The sequence below is a fragment of the Protomyctophum bolini genome (genome assembly GCF_963924005.1).
Source record: "Protomyctophum bolini genome assembly, chromosome: 23".
Taxonomy (NCBI): domain Eukaryota; kingdom Metazoa; phylum Chordata; class Actinopteri; order Myctophiformes; family Myctophidae; genus Protomyctophum; species Protomyctophum bolini.
The window spans coordinates 4,883,778-4,901,593 of record NC_137884.1 but is presented as its reverse complement, the minus strand read 5'-3'; the positions used below and the strand labels follow the sequence as shown (position 1 = coordinate 4,901,593).

At 44.1% G+C, this 17,816-nt stretch overlaps 1 protein-coding gene across 1 annotated transcript; it reads right to left on the bottom strand.

The window, feature by feature from the left end:
• Positions 1–836: 836 nt before the first annotated feature.
• Positions 837–17,415, bottom strand: LOC308310760 (hyaluronidase-1-like). Its single transcript, XM_080757170.1, has 8 exons — positions 17,317–17,415; positions 14,739–15,751; positions 14,490–14,656; positions 13,290–13,458; positions 12,799–13,017; positions 11,129–11,293; positions 9,673–9,762; positions 837–2,966 (listed from the first exon to the last, which is right to left on the bottom strand). The coding sequence occupies exons 2-8, from the start codon at positions 15,741–15,743 to the stop codon at positions 2,523–2,525; spliced, it is 2,259 nt and encodes a 752-aa protein (XP_080613296.1). The 5' UTR covers positions 15,744–15,751; positions 17,317–17,415; the 3' UTR covers positions 837–2,522.
• Between the last annotated feature and the right edge of the window lie 401 nt (positions 17,416–17,816).

Genomic DNA, 17,816 nt, shown 5'->3' with positions numbered 1-17,816 from the left:
ATGCATTTGTGTGTGTGTGTGTGTGTGTGTGTGTGTGTGTGTTGAGGTTTAGATGGTGTATTCCGCGCGTGACTACAGAGCCCGGGTGTCAGGTGACATCTAAAGTGCAGCACACACACACACACACACACACACACACACACACTGCTCTCTCCGACAGTTGGTCTTTCGCTCTGCTCATCCATATCCAGGAACAGCATTGATGTGTGCGTGTGTGGTGTCAGTTACATAACCTGCTGAGACTCAAGGTCATTGTTATCCTAATACAAACACAACACTGACACTCATATGTTTTGGTGGTGCGCGTGTGTGTGTGTGTTCATAAGCGACGAAGGGAGTTTACATGATATTGATATGCATGTGTATTTTGTAAAGTACACGTTTCAGGCCATGTGCAGTTTGAGCACTTAGAGCTCATTCCTTAGAGTAGCGTTCCAAACGCGTCAAGGCTATTATTGTATTCTATATTATGTCAAATGATATCATCAATATAATGACAGTAAAAAAAAAGAAATCTCATTTCTGACCAGATGAGTTTCATAATCCGCTGACTGCATGGGGACTAGAGAGTCTCGTTTGGGGACATCCTTTTCTGGATCTGTTGAATTTATCAGAAGCGTTCGTGTGTGCATTTTCACATGCTATGGTCAATCGATGACGTGAATCGATGGAACCAACATAGTATTCTTTAAGTTCTTATTTAGCAAAATATCATCAATAATGAAAACTAAGTTTTCAACATTTCAACGAGCAGCCACGTTGAGACTCACCTTCATGCATAATATGACATTAGCTCAACTGGAAATGGACCCTTATGGGAATGTAAAATACCTCACGTGTGGTTAACAACATGGCAATAAATGATTCATCCCACTGCAGCCACTTTACTCAGCTGATTGTACTATTTATAGCCAAGAGTTCAGCTTCAACCTTTTTGGTGAAGTGTATATACAGTGAAATACTGGTGCCCTGGCTCTCAATGCACTCATACAGTGTACATTATGTATACAATATATTGCAAAACAAAACTGCCAGGTCAAATACCATCCCTGATTAAATATGTTAGTCAAATAAGCGTGATGCTATGTGACAGGACAAGGAACCAGATTATTAAACAAGTCACACGGACGGAAGCATCATTTTGCTAGATGAAGTGTTCAGAATTCAGATAAAGTCTCATTTTTAAGATTTCCATTGAAAATGAACCAATTCAAACACAACGGTACTGACTGTCTATACAACAGTACAACATTCTCCGGATCTAAAACAAAGTAAAGCTATTAGATCATTTTGTATTTGAAGCAGTTAGATGAACAGGCCCCAGCATTCAGTCACCACACTCTCTTCTGGTTCTCTTTGTAACTTAATAAAATGTCCTTATTTCCTGCTCAACCCTGCTGCATGCTGCTATTTCTGTTTCACCATGAAGACAAAGCAGAGATTAGATTAGAGATATGGCAACAATGGCATCTCGCCTGTGTGTGTGTGTCAGTCGCTTATTTACATACTCAGTCAAATGACATACAAATGCCCCGTTGGTAGCCTTGCATAGCCACGCGATCACAGATCTCCACCTACCTTCATGTTGTCACGATGCAGACTGACATGCAAATGCTCACGAAAAGCTTCTATCCGTCAGCTGGCTATAAAGGACAACAAGAAAACAAATGCAAAACAGACTGAGAAGCTGACGGATGTGCTTTCACTACTTTATTATTAATATATATATATAAAAATATGGTATGATACATTTTTACTTGATATATAAAAATGATCGAGAAGTGAAAGCACACCACAAATGAAGGTCACTAATCTAATTTAATTTAATTTAATTTAAATTCCCAGGCAGATTTCTGTTTCCTGCCAGCCCATACATGGCTGCATGTCAGTTATTTTAACCACTTAACCCCACAAAAATGCCTAAATTGTTTTTTTATTTAGTTTTCACTTCGGTCTAGTTTTGAGGCCTAAAATTGGGATACCAGGGATAAAGTGGTTAACAACTCTCCATGGAAGTGCATTCCATGACCAGGCCTCGTCGATTTAAGTCCTCGTCGGTAAATGAGGTCGTCCTGTTAAAAGTGTTGAACACCATCCATCACACAGTCCCAGCTCTGTGGAATGATGTTGATCCAAATGACGATGATCCAAAAGAAAGACAACCACCGTCTTCCGCCGGGTGTGCTGAGGAATTAGTCTGTCTTTTTGCACAGAAATATATTATTACCAAGGTTCCCGGTTCAAACCCTGGCTCGGCGGCTCCCACTAGGTTTAGTGGCATGATACAGAAGTTTGTAACCAGCTCTAACCATGAGAATCCTCACATGGGTTTGGAAAAAGCTTCCAGTGGAAATGGTCAACGTTCTCATCTCGCACTACTACAGTGCCTTTGAGCAAGGCACTTAAACTCTGACGCGCTCTCTAGTAGAACAGCTTTTTAGCGTTATAGTAGGTTGTTCTAATGGAGCAGTGCACACTCACAGTGAGGTTTTAAATTGACACAACCCGCTCCCAAACCCAGACTACACTTTGAAGGTCCTTTTTTTAACGTTCTCTTTAGCCAAACTGGACTGCTCCATTATGGCGTCGAGAGAGGCTTTGTTCAGAGTCTGGGCCTTGCTGTACAGGCCCTGTTTCACGCGGAACGCCAGGGCTTTGACCAGCTCCCGGTGCCTCCGGGGAGCGCAGGCCAGGCCCTCGTAGCACTGGCAGGTGAACCGCCGCGTGAACAGCTTCAGGTCGGCCAGGCCGGGCCTGCCCAGCACCAGGAAGCGTCCGTGGACGCGTGCGATCCGGAAGCGCCCGGGGCTCAGGTGGAGGTGGTGGTCGGAGTTGTAGTTCTTGCGGACGCAGCGGCCGTTCCCCTGGCACAGGAGGTCAGAGCAGAGCTGGGCCGCCGCCGTCACGTTGACCACGTACGGGTTGAGGGTGGAGGAGAGGTAGGAGGACAGAGCCTCGCACGAGGGCTGCGGGGGAGGAGGGAGAGATGAGGAAATATAGCGACTTTAAAGCAACGACGGATACGGCAGTCGGCTACGCTACGGCAACCGGAAATGGATCAGTGCATCGATACATAAACCTGCTCTCCGTCGCAGCCCTTTCTACTACGGGAGAACCTACACTTACACACGTAGTGTCTACACAACGCCATGTCATAACCATGTTTATTGAAATTATAGCTGTCATACATTTACACCGATTCTCTTATGCTGTGTAATGTGTTGGCATGCTCTGAATGAAGAAATAACACTAATACCATATATGTCATATTAACCATGTTTATTAAAACGGTTTTAGAATAACACAGATTGCTCCAGGACCTTACTCTTTCCACTGCTGATCATGTCCAGCGCATGTACTAAGAATTAAGCAATATCGGCAAGTTAGCTGACGCGCGACGGTGTGTTTTTAAAATAATAATAGTGTTTATGTTTGACACATGCTGCATGGACAGTTGGACACCATGGCAACCAATGTCACCGTCGCCGGAGGCTGTTTACTTAACGATTTTGACAGCTACGGCGTGGGCGTCATAGCCGCCGTACTTGTCAGCAGCCATGTCAGTGTGTTATACCAATATTAGAGAGAAGAGAGAGAGAGAGAGGGAGAGACTTAATTTAACTGAAAATTTTTGGGGGGCATTTGACATAGCGAATTCAACAATTGTCAAAAATATTTCTTCACCCCAAAAAAATGTAAACAGCAAATCTAGAAGTTCCTCAGTCATAATGTGCCACAATGTAAACTTGTATGTTACTTTCAGGTACTTAGTATTGTTGTCGGGCAGAAACCTCCAATTTCCATGTGTTTTCGCATAAATGAATGTCCTACTTAGTGAAAATAGCACATCTACAAGCTCACAACGCCTCGCTTTGAGAGCTTGTAGATTTTTATAAAATGTAATAATACAAAAAGGAACCGTTTGGACATGACAATACAGTAAACAAATTGAACCTTGACTGTAGCAAGCACTAGCCTAGCATCCATCAACATCCCCAGCCACTGTTTGTCAGTCAGAGAGTATCTGTCTCCTGTACCACCCAGAGCTCATTATAATTGGCGATTCAACCACAAGAGACATTGTAATCCCAGGCGGCATCACCTTTTGTCTCCCAGGCGGTAGAATTACAGATGTCTCTAAATTAGCACCCATTATCATCGACCTCTACCCCTCGGCCCATACTGTTTTTGTGCACATCGGAACGAACAATGTCCTGGAACGGCAATCGGCCAAACACAGACTAGACTTAGAAGCAATTGCCACCAACATCGAGTGCCTCAACAAAACTTGTGTCTTCTCTGGTCCCATCCCTGCCCCATGCAAGAGCGCCGAGCACTTTAGCAGGCTTCACAGTCTGCAGGAATGGCTAAGAGCTTTTTGTACTGCAACGGGTCATGGCTTCATTGACAATTTCGATACTTTCTGGACTAGAAAAAACCTATACAAACCGGATGGTCTTCACCCAAATACTACAGGAATCAGACAGCTCACCATGAATTTCATCCGCCATGTGGCCTTCAAGAAATGATGCCTATCACAGCATGATTCCACTATAGTCTCCATACCTTGCAATAACGAGCCCCATCTTGAAAATCATGCTGATATTACTCTCTCCCTTTCCGTCCCATCTGACCTCTTGACCCCTGACTACACATCCCTCTCCTGCCCCCTGCCCATCACCGTTCTCATCACGACTAGACCCACTTCATTATATTTAATTCCCACTCCACGCACAGTCATTCCATCTAACCTTAGTCTCATTCCTTGCCTCCCCTTAGCTCCTCCCACTAAGTCTGTTCCACTTAAAATGGCCTTAATAAATGTAAGGTCAGTTTGCAATAAGCCTTTTGTTGTACGAGACTTTTTTAACTCTCACCACCTTGATTTTCTGTTTTTAACAGAGACGTGGCTGAAAGAAAATGATAATGTCACAGTAAACAAGCTCTGTCCCACTTCCTGTAACATCATTAACTCCCCTAGGACCTCCGGCCGTGGAGGCGGCATAGCTGCTGTATTCTCTAAGCGGTTTACCTGTCGCTCTGTGGACATTGACACTTTCAAAACCTTCGAAGCACTCCTAATTAGAATTGGCTCCACAAAATCCCTCTATGTTTTACTGTGTTACCGTCCACCAGGCCCTAAAAATGAGTTTTTAATTGAATTTTCAGATTTTCTAGCATCAGTTGTTGTGAAAGTGGATAATTTGTCACTGATTGGAGATTTTAATTTTCATATTGACAATCTCAATGACAACTCAGCTACTGAGTTCATGAGCATGACACAATCACTCAATCTAAGTCAGCATGTTTCTGGGCCGACTCACAATCAAGGCCATACACTTGACCTTGTTTTTTCACTAGGCCTGAACCTCAATATCCTAAGTGTAGGTGAGTTTTTCCTTTCTGATCACAAATATATTATTTTTAACATTGATTCTATTGCTGAGACCCAACCCATCACTCGTTTAACCTCCTCTCGTCATTTAAATAATCTCTCTGCCACTACGTTTTCCTCTGTTTTCTTAGACCTCTCTAAGGACACTTTAATGCCAACCAACACCAACGACCTTGTCTCTCACTTTAATACTCTCTGCTCATCTGCTCTAGACTTAGTTGCCCCACTTAAAACAAAAAAGAAATGTGTTAGCTCTGTCAATTCTTCCCCTTGGATCAATGACGACATCCGCAGCCTTAAAAGGGAATGTAGACAGGCAGAACGGAAATGGAAAAAATCCAGGGACACTGCTCATTTCACTCAGATGAAGGAACTCCTGATTGCCTTTAATCAGAAGATCGAGGATGTAAGAACCTCATACTACTCTAATTTGATCAACATAAATAAAAACAAACCAAAAGCCCTTTTTTCTGTCATCAACACCTTGGTCAACCCAGCCCCTCCACCAGTTCCTGTCTTCTCTGATGAGGACTGTGAACATTTTTTATCATTTTTCCTTGACAAAGTTGATACCATAAGGTCAAACATCATACCACCTGGCATCAACATAGCCATCCATCCTCCTCCTGTTCCTGTTCTTTCCCAGTTTAATTCAATATCATTAGATGATCTCTCCCCCATTGTATCCCATATGCACCCCTCCTCCAGCCCTGTAGATCCCATCCCGACTACACTTTTAAAGGATGTTTTTAGCTGCCTCAGTCCCTTTATTCTGTCTATCATCAATACATCACTAGCCTCAGGCTGCGTCCCCGACCACTTTAAGCATGCAATTATTCAACCTTTATTAAAAAAACCAAGTCTAGATCCATCTATCCTCAGTAATTATAGGCCAATTTCCAAACTCACCTTCATATCTAAAGTATTAGAAAAAGTTGTCAGTAACCAACTCCTGCAGTTTCTCAATAACAATAACTCATTTGACAAATTTCAATCTGGCTTCCGTCAAAAGCATAGCACTGAAACAGCACTACTCAGAGTCTCCAGTGATATTCTCATGAGAGCAGATGCCGGAGAATGTTCGGTGCTGCTGCTCCTAGATCTCAGTGCAGCATTTGACACGATCGACCACTCGCTGCTGCTCGACCGGCTACAGCGGTGGGTGGGCTTAACCGGGTTGGCATTAGACTGGTTTGCCTCCTATTTGTCAGGGAGAAGTGTGGCTGTCGCCCTGAACAATTACACCTCCTCCTCAGCTCCTTTGCCCTGTGGGGTCCCCCAGGGTTCCATACTGGGTCCAATCCTATTCTCACTATACATGCTCCCCCTGGGCTCCCTTATTAGTAGCTTTGAAGGTATCTCATATCATTGCTACGCTGATGATACTCAGATATATCTGTCATTCAAGAAAGACAACCTCTGTAAAATTTCAATTATGCACGACTGCCTATCTGCCATCAACAATTGGATGGCACAAAACTTTCTACAGCTCAATACAGACAAAACTGAAATCCTCATCATTGGCCCAGAGGCTAGTTCACACACCATTCATCAGTCCCTTGGCCCACTGGCAGCAAATGTCAAAACAACAACCAAAAACCTGGGTGTACTTTTTGACAGTAGGATGACCCTTGAGCCCCATGTCAAAAAAGTTACGCAGGCATGCTTCTTTCATTTACGCAACATCTCTAAAATAAAATCTATTCTCACTCCCACTGACCTAGAAAAAATTATGCACGCTTTTGTTTCATCCCGCCTTGACTACTGCAACGGACTATATACCACTCTATCCAGCTCCTCTTTATCCAAACTTCAACTTGTACAGAACACAGCAGCCAGAATTCTCACCAACACCAACCGTCGAGCACACATCACCCCGGTCTTAGCCACACTCCATTGGCTGCCCATCAAGGCTAGAATAGATTTTAAAATCCTTTTAACCACTTTTAAAGCCCTACATGGACTGGCCCCACCGTACATTTGTGATCTTCTGCCCCCCAAGGTCAATGTGAGATCCCTGCGATCCTCAGACAAAGGCCTCCTAATAGTTCCTGGGACTAAGAGAAAGAAAATGGGTGACCGTGCCTTTGCAGTAGTTGCACCTACTTTATGGAATGCCCTGCCTTGCACTTTGAAAAATGCTGAGTCTGTGGATATTTTTAAAAGTTTGCTGAAAACCTTTTTATTTCGGGAACATTTTTCTGATTTTATTTGATTTGATTATGTTGTTCTTATTTGCTTGTTCTACGGTCCTGTTTTAATTATGATTGATTTTATTGTGTCACTGTACAGCACTTTGTAACATTGTTAAGAAAGGTGCTTTATAAATAAAATGTACTTACTTACTTACCAACTGATGGAAAAAGTCTTTGTTTAGCACCCCCTGGTGCTGAGTGACGGTACAATGACCTGACCAAAGCTTTTGTATGACTGTGTTCCCTGCTAGTAGCCAGTACAGTAGCACTGTACCAGTGTTGATAGTCAACTAAAACTAAGGCGAAAAATGTTCGTCGACTACCTTTTTTCACTGACAAAAACTCAAATAGAAACTAAATAGAAACTAAGCTATGACTTAAAAATAAGACTAAATATATTGACAATTTCGTCAACAAATAAAAACTAGACTAAAATGTTAGGAAGTGACTAGTGTAGCCTCGCGTTGGGATACTAATATACCACTGCGCCGAACTGTGGGGTGTATGCATATGCATTAGGGGCGGATAAAGTCATTTTACACTTGGTTTCATGCTGAAAATTGCAGATCTACAAGCTCACGACGCGTCGCAGCGCCACGTGTTGTGAGCTTGTAGATCGGCTATTTTCAGCAAGTGTAAAATCTGTCATTACGACGGCATCAAGGCCCGCCAAAATACATCTTAGTCGACAAAAACAACTGTAGATTCAGACGACTAAAATCTTATGATATCATATTTATTACCGGTATATATCATTTATAACTAAAACTAGACTAACACTAAAACATTCCGGGTGATTGAAATGTGACTAAAACTAAGTGAAAACTATTCAAGAGACTGACTAAAACTGAAATAGAAAATTTCTGCCAAAAACAACACTGCACTGTACTGTACTGTACTGTACTGTACTGTACTGTACATGCTGAATGATGTGTACAGTATGTCATTGAGGGCAGAGCGTATGCATGGTTTCCTTCCAAACACTGCACCAGATTCATAAAGACAGCTTGTTCCAAACCCACAAGACTCGTCCCACAGAGCGGTGCACGTAATGACATCATACAGGGAAAGAGGAATGACATGATATGACATGAATGACATGAAGCAGAATAATCGTATAGCTTTCGTCCAGGACGCCAACAATTTGTCACTAAAAGGGGGTTATCAGAGGCTCTGTGCACTGTGTGTGTATGTGTGTGTGTGTGTGTGTGTGTGTGTGTGTGTGTGTGTGTGTGTGTGTGTATGTGTGTGCGCGCACGCGCGCATTTGTGTGTGCCTGCGTGTGTGTGTGTCTTGCTAAAGAGTGAGAGAAATGCATGTTGACTTTTCCACTATAGGCAAAGATGAGAAGAGTCAAAGAGAACAGTTCCCAAGGCTACGTTATAATTTGCATGCATGGAGTGTTTACCATTGACTGTTAATTTCTTAGTCTTCAGGCTGATATATACAGTACCGGTACCTCCTGTTGCTGATACAATAGCCGATCTATGAGATCTATAATTATAGCCTGGAAACCAGATTAATCTGTCACAGGGAATAAAAAGAGATTGGTCTGGCACTCCTCAGTTTGAATTAGATTTCGCTCACCTCAGGGTAGTGGGTGACCAATCAGAGACCACAATTCAAAGTGAGACTTTTTTTTGCTGTGACGTTGGAATCCGTTTGTAAACCTCCCCTTGAAAATAAATCTCTCCACACCGAAGTTCCAGACTATTATCTACACAGGGTCAGGGATAGTAGCCTGGCCGTGCCAGGCTACTATAATTATAGATCTGCTATTTTCCGGGTCCAGCTCAGTGGCCTTGTGGTTAGAGTGTCCGCCCTGAGACAAGGAGGTCGGGGTTCGATCCCCGGCCGGGTCATACCAAAGAAATGGGACCCAGTGCCTCCCTGCTTGACACTCAGCATCAAGGGTTGGATTGGGGGGTAAGTCCCTGCGACATACTAGCGTCATGTCCAGGGGGTGTACTTGTACATCAAGCTGCCTCACGCTACAGAAAGTGTTGTTTAATAGATGTCTGTGTGTGTGTGTGTGTGTGTGTGTGTGTGCAGTCCAGTGGAAGACGAGCGGTGTGGAGCTACCTTGTCGTCATAGTCTGCGCTGGCCCCCCACAGCACGGCCCCCGAGGCCCCTACTGCGGCACTCTCCCCTATGGTCCTGACCAGATCCCCCTGGAGGCGCGCGCACACACACACACACACACACACACACACACACACACACACACACACACACACACACACACACACACACACACACACACACAATGCATGTCTATATAATATATTTCTGACATTTGTATACCTATACACTCTCATGAGTATGCAGTAATACAAGTACTCTCTCTCTCTCACACACACACACCACGGGAGGGCAAAAGTGAAGGATAAGGGTTTCTTTCTAAGGTGAAGGTTACACCACAGACTCTTACAGTGTTCATTACACCTTGTAACCAAACTCTTCACAGTGGACTCTGTGTAGCACCTCCTCACTAACAACAAGGAGGAGACACGTCGTCTCGCTGGTTCTCTCAACCAACGTTGAGTCCGGGGAGCATCAGGGGTTCAAAATGTCCACAACTCTGTACAAAAAGTCTCAGAGATTATATATATATTTTTTTATGTATCAAATGGGGGTCATACTGTAAATTCAGAAGCTTGAGAACCACTGGCCTAATCTACAGTAATGGTTGGAAAACATTTTACATTTCAAAAATGTTCAAAAAGAGCAGATCACAACAACAATAGAAGTTATACTGATAACGTACTGTAGGTTTCTCTCTCTCCTCAGCCCCCACCAACAGTATCATAACTATCATTCTGAACCAAATATAACAGCCACACAAATATACTTTGGGCCCCTGGCACAAAGTCTTTTAGATGGGTGTCCTTATGTCTAATATGAATGTTTGACAATGTTTGAGAATGTTTGAGCACTGTATAGTAAAGTCATATTCAGCCACTAGATGGTGCTCTAGTACTATCCACATGACAACACCTCTTGTTAATATGCAATGTGACATAGCTCTGTTTACAAAACGCTGTACTGAGTTAGTTTGAACCATTATGTAGCTGCCCCTCGATTGATGAAAGAATGACAAGTTTGGGTGGTCTCGACGGGTGTGTTTATTGTTCCAACACCCGTCGAGACCTAACCTGACCCCAGCTGGGGGCGGTATTGGGTAACCATGTTCCAAACAAATTTGTGTAGCAAGCTTCTTGGATGATCTGGCAGCGTCAGGTTAGTCGAGACCACCCAAACTTGTCATTCTTTCATCAATCGAGGGACAGCTACAGTGAAAACTCACTCCGCGTATCGAGGGTGCTAAAGGGCTGCATGACATGGTGATTGCCTCTTTCTCTTTAACCCATGTAGGCGGAATTAAATTTAAAAAAAAAGTTTTCTGCTATTTTTCAATAGCTAACATAATGCTTAAAACACCAAAAGGAGTTTCCGCCCATAATGGATTAAGACTCAAGAGGTTAAGTAACAAAGAACTGTTCTAGATTATTCCAGCATGCTGCCCTGGTTATCTACCTGGCTGAGGAAGTGTCGGTTCTGGTCGATGAAGACGGGCCGCGCGTAGACGAACACCGGGGCAGCGGCCGTACCGTTGCGTCTGGGCAGAGAAGACACCCTCAGCGCCTCCTTGACACGGTTACGCACCATCAGCGCCGCCTTGTGGCTGTTTCTCAACGAGGCCTGAAAGGACGTCGTCACAACATTTTAGAAATATTTATAAATCTTAATGTTTTTCTTTCTTTTTTTTGCCTGTATCTTTATCTGATTTATCCCATTAGTTCTTTGTCGTTACGGTTTTTTCTATTTTGTTTTCTTGATGCTCTATTATATCTGGCCCTCATTGAAAATGAGGGTCCACTCCTCAATGTATTTGTGAAAAAAACTGAAGGTTGAATGAATACTTTGTTGCTACGACAACAAAAGAAGTATAGGAATAGAAAACACACCACGATGTGATGCATTATGATCTTGTAATCTGCTATTTACGCCTATAGTAATGACATACCCCAAATACCCAAAACCTGGACGGAAGGTTGAAGGTGGTTAAGTTAAAAGAGCTTGTGAGTGAATAATAACTAGCCTGACATGGCCAGACTAATATCATTCTTTGGCAGATTTGTCTGGTTTCCAGGCTAAATAATAACTATACATTGATCCCATTATATTAATATTATTATATTATTATATTATGTATAGTTACTGAAAGGTTACTAGCATGACTGAAGTAAAATCAGACACAAGTAAGTATGTGCTTAAATTCATATTTAAAAAATGTTTCAGATGTCAACATTTTCTGAGATGATGGATGATGATGGTCATGGAAGGGGAACCTTCTGAAAGCTTCATGGGCAAAGATAATTAACTTCAAAATCTTAAAAAAAAAAGTCAAAATGACCTCAGTCACACAGTGTGTGTGTGTGGGAAGCGGTTTAACGTGCCTATAGTTCTGTTCATTTTCAATGAGACCTGCGTTTTGTTTCTGTACGCGCGGAGAAGTAGAGGGGCAACAATGCAAGCGTATTTACGTGGGCGCGGTCCCATGAAAAAAACGTTGCGCAGGGGGCTCGTTTCGTGCACACACGCGCGACTCACCAGACCTGGATTCTGTTTAGCTTTTTTTTTAATGCTTGCTTGCGCTTACGTCGATCGCGCCCCTCTTCAGCAGACCTGTCGTTTGAAAGGCCCTTTAGGTGTGTTGTTTCTGGCAGCACATTTAGATTTGAGTTTTAGTCATAGTCTCTTCAATAGTTTTCATTTAGTTTCACAATTTTTTTAGTCACATTTTAGTCACCTGGAATGTTTTAGTGTTAGTCTAGTTATAGTCGACTAAATATCATAAGATTTTAGTAGACTAAATATACAGTCGATTTAGTCGACTAAAATGTATTTTGGCGGGCCTTGATGCTGTGACGTAATGACTGTTTTTACACCTGCTGAAAATAGCCGATCTACAAATAAAATAAAATTACTTATACTGGATCTCTTAGTCCCTTCCTAACATTTTAGTCTAGTTTTTATTTGTTGACAAAATTGTCAGTTTTAGTCATCATAGCTTATAGTTTTCATTTAGTTTCCATTTAGTTTTCATCAGTGGAAAAAGGTAGTCGACGAACATGTTTCGTCTCAAGTTTTGGTCGACGAAAACAACACTGTTTCCTGAGCACACAGAGTAGGACATATTATACCTGCAGGTATATGGAAGGGAAGAGGGCGGTGCTGGTCTCCCACAGCCACAGGAGCTTATCGTTCTGCAGCCGGACCTCCTGGGAACAGCGGCCGTTGTAGCCAGGCTCCAGCCAGCCGTAGTTGTAGCAGTTGGGGAACAGGTAGAAGCCCCACAGGTAGTTGGGCCTCATGGCTCTGCCCAAGGACAAGGTGTCCGACATGAAACTCCTGGCCGCTTTCTGGAAAGGGAGGGGGGAGAGAGAGAGAGAGAGAGAGAGAGAGAGAGAGAGAGAGAGAGTTCACAGTAAGTACGTTGATTCATCAGACGACAGTGTTGGCCGACATGAAAGCACTCAGCAGCGACCATGAGGAATCCAGTCCAACCCAGCGGTCTTTAAACCAATGATGATGATGATGGAACACAGGTTATTTTTTTCAATTCACTGAAAGTTAACAGCTTGGGAGATAAAAGGTTTCCACCCAGACAGCGACAAAATGGTTTAACACTAACCTGGAAGTCGTGTTTAGCCAGCACCGCGGCCTGTCGGGCAGATAGGAAGGGGTACCTCTGCAGCACCAGGCCCACGGACAGGCTCTGGTACATCCTCTTAGAACCCCAGTTCCTGTCCCACAGGGGGCGCCATTCCTCCCAGTCCACGACAGCCAGACCTCGACTGTTTCTGAAGGTATATAGGGGAGATAGGAGAGATGACATTTTATACTTGACGATTAATGGTCATGCAAATAATTGCGGTTAACAATTTAGTTGTATTTTTTGGCATTGAACAGTATTTGGAACATATAAATGTAAATACAAATTTGGTTTGGCTTTGGCCGATTCTAAATCCTAACAGTTTTCTGAAAAACCCTATGTTTCTATGTCAGTGGTGCTCAACCTTTTTCATGTCAAGGACCACCAGAATTATCTGCATTTGGCTGCGGACCCCCATCTGAAAAATATGTTGTTCCAGGGACCCCTCCCCCAGAAGCAAAGATTTGAGTTAACCCATTTTGGGGGCGGGAACCCCTTTTGGTGTTAGCATTATGTTATGCTTTAGCTATTTAAAAAAATCACACCTGTGTGAACCAAGTGGCGCAACTCCCCTCTCTAAGATGAATAACTCCTAATCTACGGAGCTCTCCATGGTTTGGTCCATTAGCGCGATTTTCGGAGGTTTTTGCTGATAATCCGGTGGTCTAGATGGAAACATTGGTGCTTTCTAGAGCAACGATGGCTATATTTTAGCTCGCTAGCATTGACGCTATTTATCTAGCAACAACATCCACACACGGGTGCGGGTGCACGCGCACATGCACGGCACTACACACACGCGGGTGCGTGCGCACATACTTCTGTCGTTCCAATTTCACGCATGCGCACACCACTCGTGCTCATTTGACGTACACAAACAGGGGGACATTGCTGGATGTAGAAGTGGTTGCACCACTTAAAAATAGCAGATCTACAAGCTCATTAGCTTGTAGGTCTGATTTTTTTTTTTATCGAAGAACGACTGACATAGAAATATGGCTTTTTCAGAAAACTGCCGGGATGTAGAAGACATTTTTAGAATCTGATCTCAGGTCAGAATGGGTTAAAAACGTTTGCACTACAACATAATCCTTAAAATACCAAAAGAATTGTACAGTAAAGAAAAATAAAATAAAGTCCATTAATCTATGCCCCGCAGCTCCAGACTGACTGTCTGACCTGGAGGGGATGTAGTATGTAATGTCTGTTCTGGCCTTGGACATGCTGGCCTTCAGGTTGCCTTGCTGAGGTATTCCACCATTCAGACGTCTGGTGCCGGTGCGATCCACATGGGGGTACAGACCCAGTCTGTCTGTGTAGAACAGAGACAGGAACTGACCGGGAACCTGCGAGGGAGATGAGGCTCATTCAATCAATCAATCAATCAATCAATCAATCAATCAATCCCTCAATCAATCCCTCCTATACCTTTGCAGGGGTGGCCACTCCTCTGAAGGTGGAGGTGTCCAGGGAGACGTTGTACCTGTTGCACACCAGGTCAGGGATGTTCCACGTGACGATGAACGGCTGACGCTCAAACAGCGGACGAGTGGTGTGCGGGAGGAGGCGAGGAGGGGGAGGGGGCGGTCTGGCACGGCGGGGGGGGGGCAGCCTTTTAGGAGGAGGAGATGCGACGACGGTTCGAGGGTGAGGAGGAGAAGAGGAGGTTCGTGTGGGAAGGGAGGAGGAGGAAGAAGAGGAAATGGGAGAAACGGGAGTCGAGGTCGCGGAAATGGAAGTGGGGAGACTGCGGGGAGTTTGTGTGGGTCTTGAAGAGAGAGGGAGAGCCGTTTCAGAGGTAGAACTCGTGGAGAAAGGAAGTCGGGAGGTTGTGAGAGAAGGAGGAGGAGGGGTTGAGGGTGCCGATGGCGATAACAATGATTTGCTGACAAGTTTAGTGCGAGGAGTCTGTGAGCTTTTGGGAAGCGGGGACCTTGAAGGAGGAAGAGAGGTTAAATCGGACCGGGAGGTTGAGGGTAACATGTTGAAAACCTTGCCAAGACGTTTAGCCGGTTTGCCTGTTCCGGGGAACAACAAAAGTAACGTTTTGGAGGTTGACCGTGAAGTCGGGGTCAGGTACGGAGCTGTGACGGAGGTTTCTAGTGAAGACGTCGTCGGGGACATTGTTGAAACAGAAATAACCGGGGCACGGGTAGAGCTCTGTGGAGACAAAGGCGATGGTAGCACTGTAGGACTATAGGTAAGAGTTACGGGAGGAGTAGTTGTGTGGGGCATTGACTGTGTGGTTGTGAGGGTAGAAATGGTGGCGGTAGAGACAGCAGTAGTAGACCAGAGAGAGGACGTGAGCGCCGGCAGGACAGAGAATATGAGAGTAGAGAAGAAGGACAGCGTCAGAGACGGGAGGAGGCGATGCCGGCTGAACGACAGAAGCATCAGTGGACAGCCTCCGCTCGTGTGAGTGATGCAAACCATCCTTTCCCCTGAAGGAGAGGAAAAGCATATACAGTCAAAGGTGAATGAGAAGTTAGGGACCCAGAACATGAAAGCACAGTATCAAACAAAATCCCATACACCTGTAAATGTCTAATGTGAGAGAGATTCATTATACTATAGCTATTGTCTTTCCGTTGAGGAAGAAAGATATTTAGTTGATTGGTATGAGCATTATTTCACACATTATGATATAGGCTTCACGGTCATGCATTTAAAGTACAGATGATTGGCACGTTTATTTTACTGAAACATTCTGTAGTATAGCACCTTTATACAGCACAAAATGTAACACACTAAGTAACAGTACAGCCACACAGATTGCTACTGTACAAAACCTTGATATCAATCAACACAATGGAATCATGTCCCTATAGACATCATGCCATTAAACTCCATTCTACCATCTATACACCCCGGTGCCATTTCTTTCATTTAAACCCTAGCGTCAACGTTCTGGGCATGTCTTTATAGGCAAACATTCTGCAAAGGTACAAGCTCATAACAAGAACACATCACACCGCAATGCGTTGAGTGCCTGTAGGCCAGCTATTTTCAGTGAAGAGATTTGGTGTAGAGGGGAAAATGAGGCGACCAATATAGAGCCCTGGGGAACCCCGTCAACAAAGAGTTCAAGTGGTTAATGCTAAGTGAAGACGGGTATTATGAATAGTCCGGCAGCCGACAGGCTTCTTTTGTTTATTGGCCTCAAATATTGTCTACATACATTCATGAATCCACTTGCTGACCGACTGTCGGCATTGAGCAACTTTTCCTATTATAAAAGGCAAGATTTTCACATTTTCATTATGCTTTATGTAGCATGTGACATGTCAAACTAGGGGGTTTTCATGATTCTGAATCCATTTAAAGCATTCGTTTTGCACAAAAAACACTCCTTGGGCTCAAAACGGTCATAGCCGTACGGCTATAAAAACGGCCATAGCCAATTTGGGCACCAAATGTGCCCAAATTCGCCAAAAGGGGCTGACCTCATCACATTTGAGAAGATTGCAATGGCCGTTTTAGCCCAAGGAGTGTTTGTTTGTGCAAAAATAATGCTTGGAATGGATTCAGAATCATGAAAACGCCCTAGTTTGTTGCATGCTATACTTAAAGCATAATGAAACTTTGATATTTTTGCATTATATAGGATGTCAATGGTATGGTCACATATAAACACCTATAAAATAAAAATTGCTCAATACCGACAGCAAGTCGATTCATGAATGTGTATATAGTCAATATTTTAGGCCAATAAAAAAAAAAAACCCAAATTTCCCACCCCACAACCCCGTCTGCCGGACAAGAATGGCAAACACCACTAAAGAAAAAATCTACCTCGCCATGCCTATAAACGGACATAAATCCAACGTGCAAACGCCAAAGAGATTCTCCACCGCCGGCGCCAACTCAAACTCACAGATTCATCCTACTGTCAAGGTCATGGGCCAACTCAATACCACAGATTCATCCTACTGTCAAGGTCATGGGCCAACTCAATACCACAGGCGCACTCTGTCATGCACAGGTAAAAAAAAAAGCTGCATATTACCTGAACATCCCTTCTAGAGCCACCGCCTCGCCTCCTGATGCCCTTGATGCTAGGACGACGTGTTGTTGGATTAGGTGCTCCTCAGAGTGTGAGTGGGGCGAGAAGGCAGCCTTCGTCTGGTCGTCTCCACTGAGGATGAGAGGAAAGACAGAGAGAGAGAGAGAGAGAGAGAGCATGCAGGGATGCATTCTGCTGTCCGTACACATCTAAGAGCGCCATGTTATGATCACTCCTGGTGCCAAGTTTGTCTTGGAACGGAGGAGGAAGCCTCACCGGGGTGTGAGGTTCGGGAGCGTGCACGTTGGAACAGCAGAATGCCTTGGAGTCTATGCTTGGGACACTGACCCACCGGGTATGAGGATCATCAGACTGTTATTGTTGCAGTGCTTGCTTGGCGCGCCGTGACCTCTCGGTGTGCCTGTGTGGACTGGGATGAAGTTTTGACTATAGGGACGCGACTGTTTTGTTTAGTTTGCCATGTTTTGCCCCACACGGGAAAT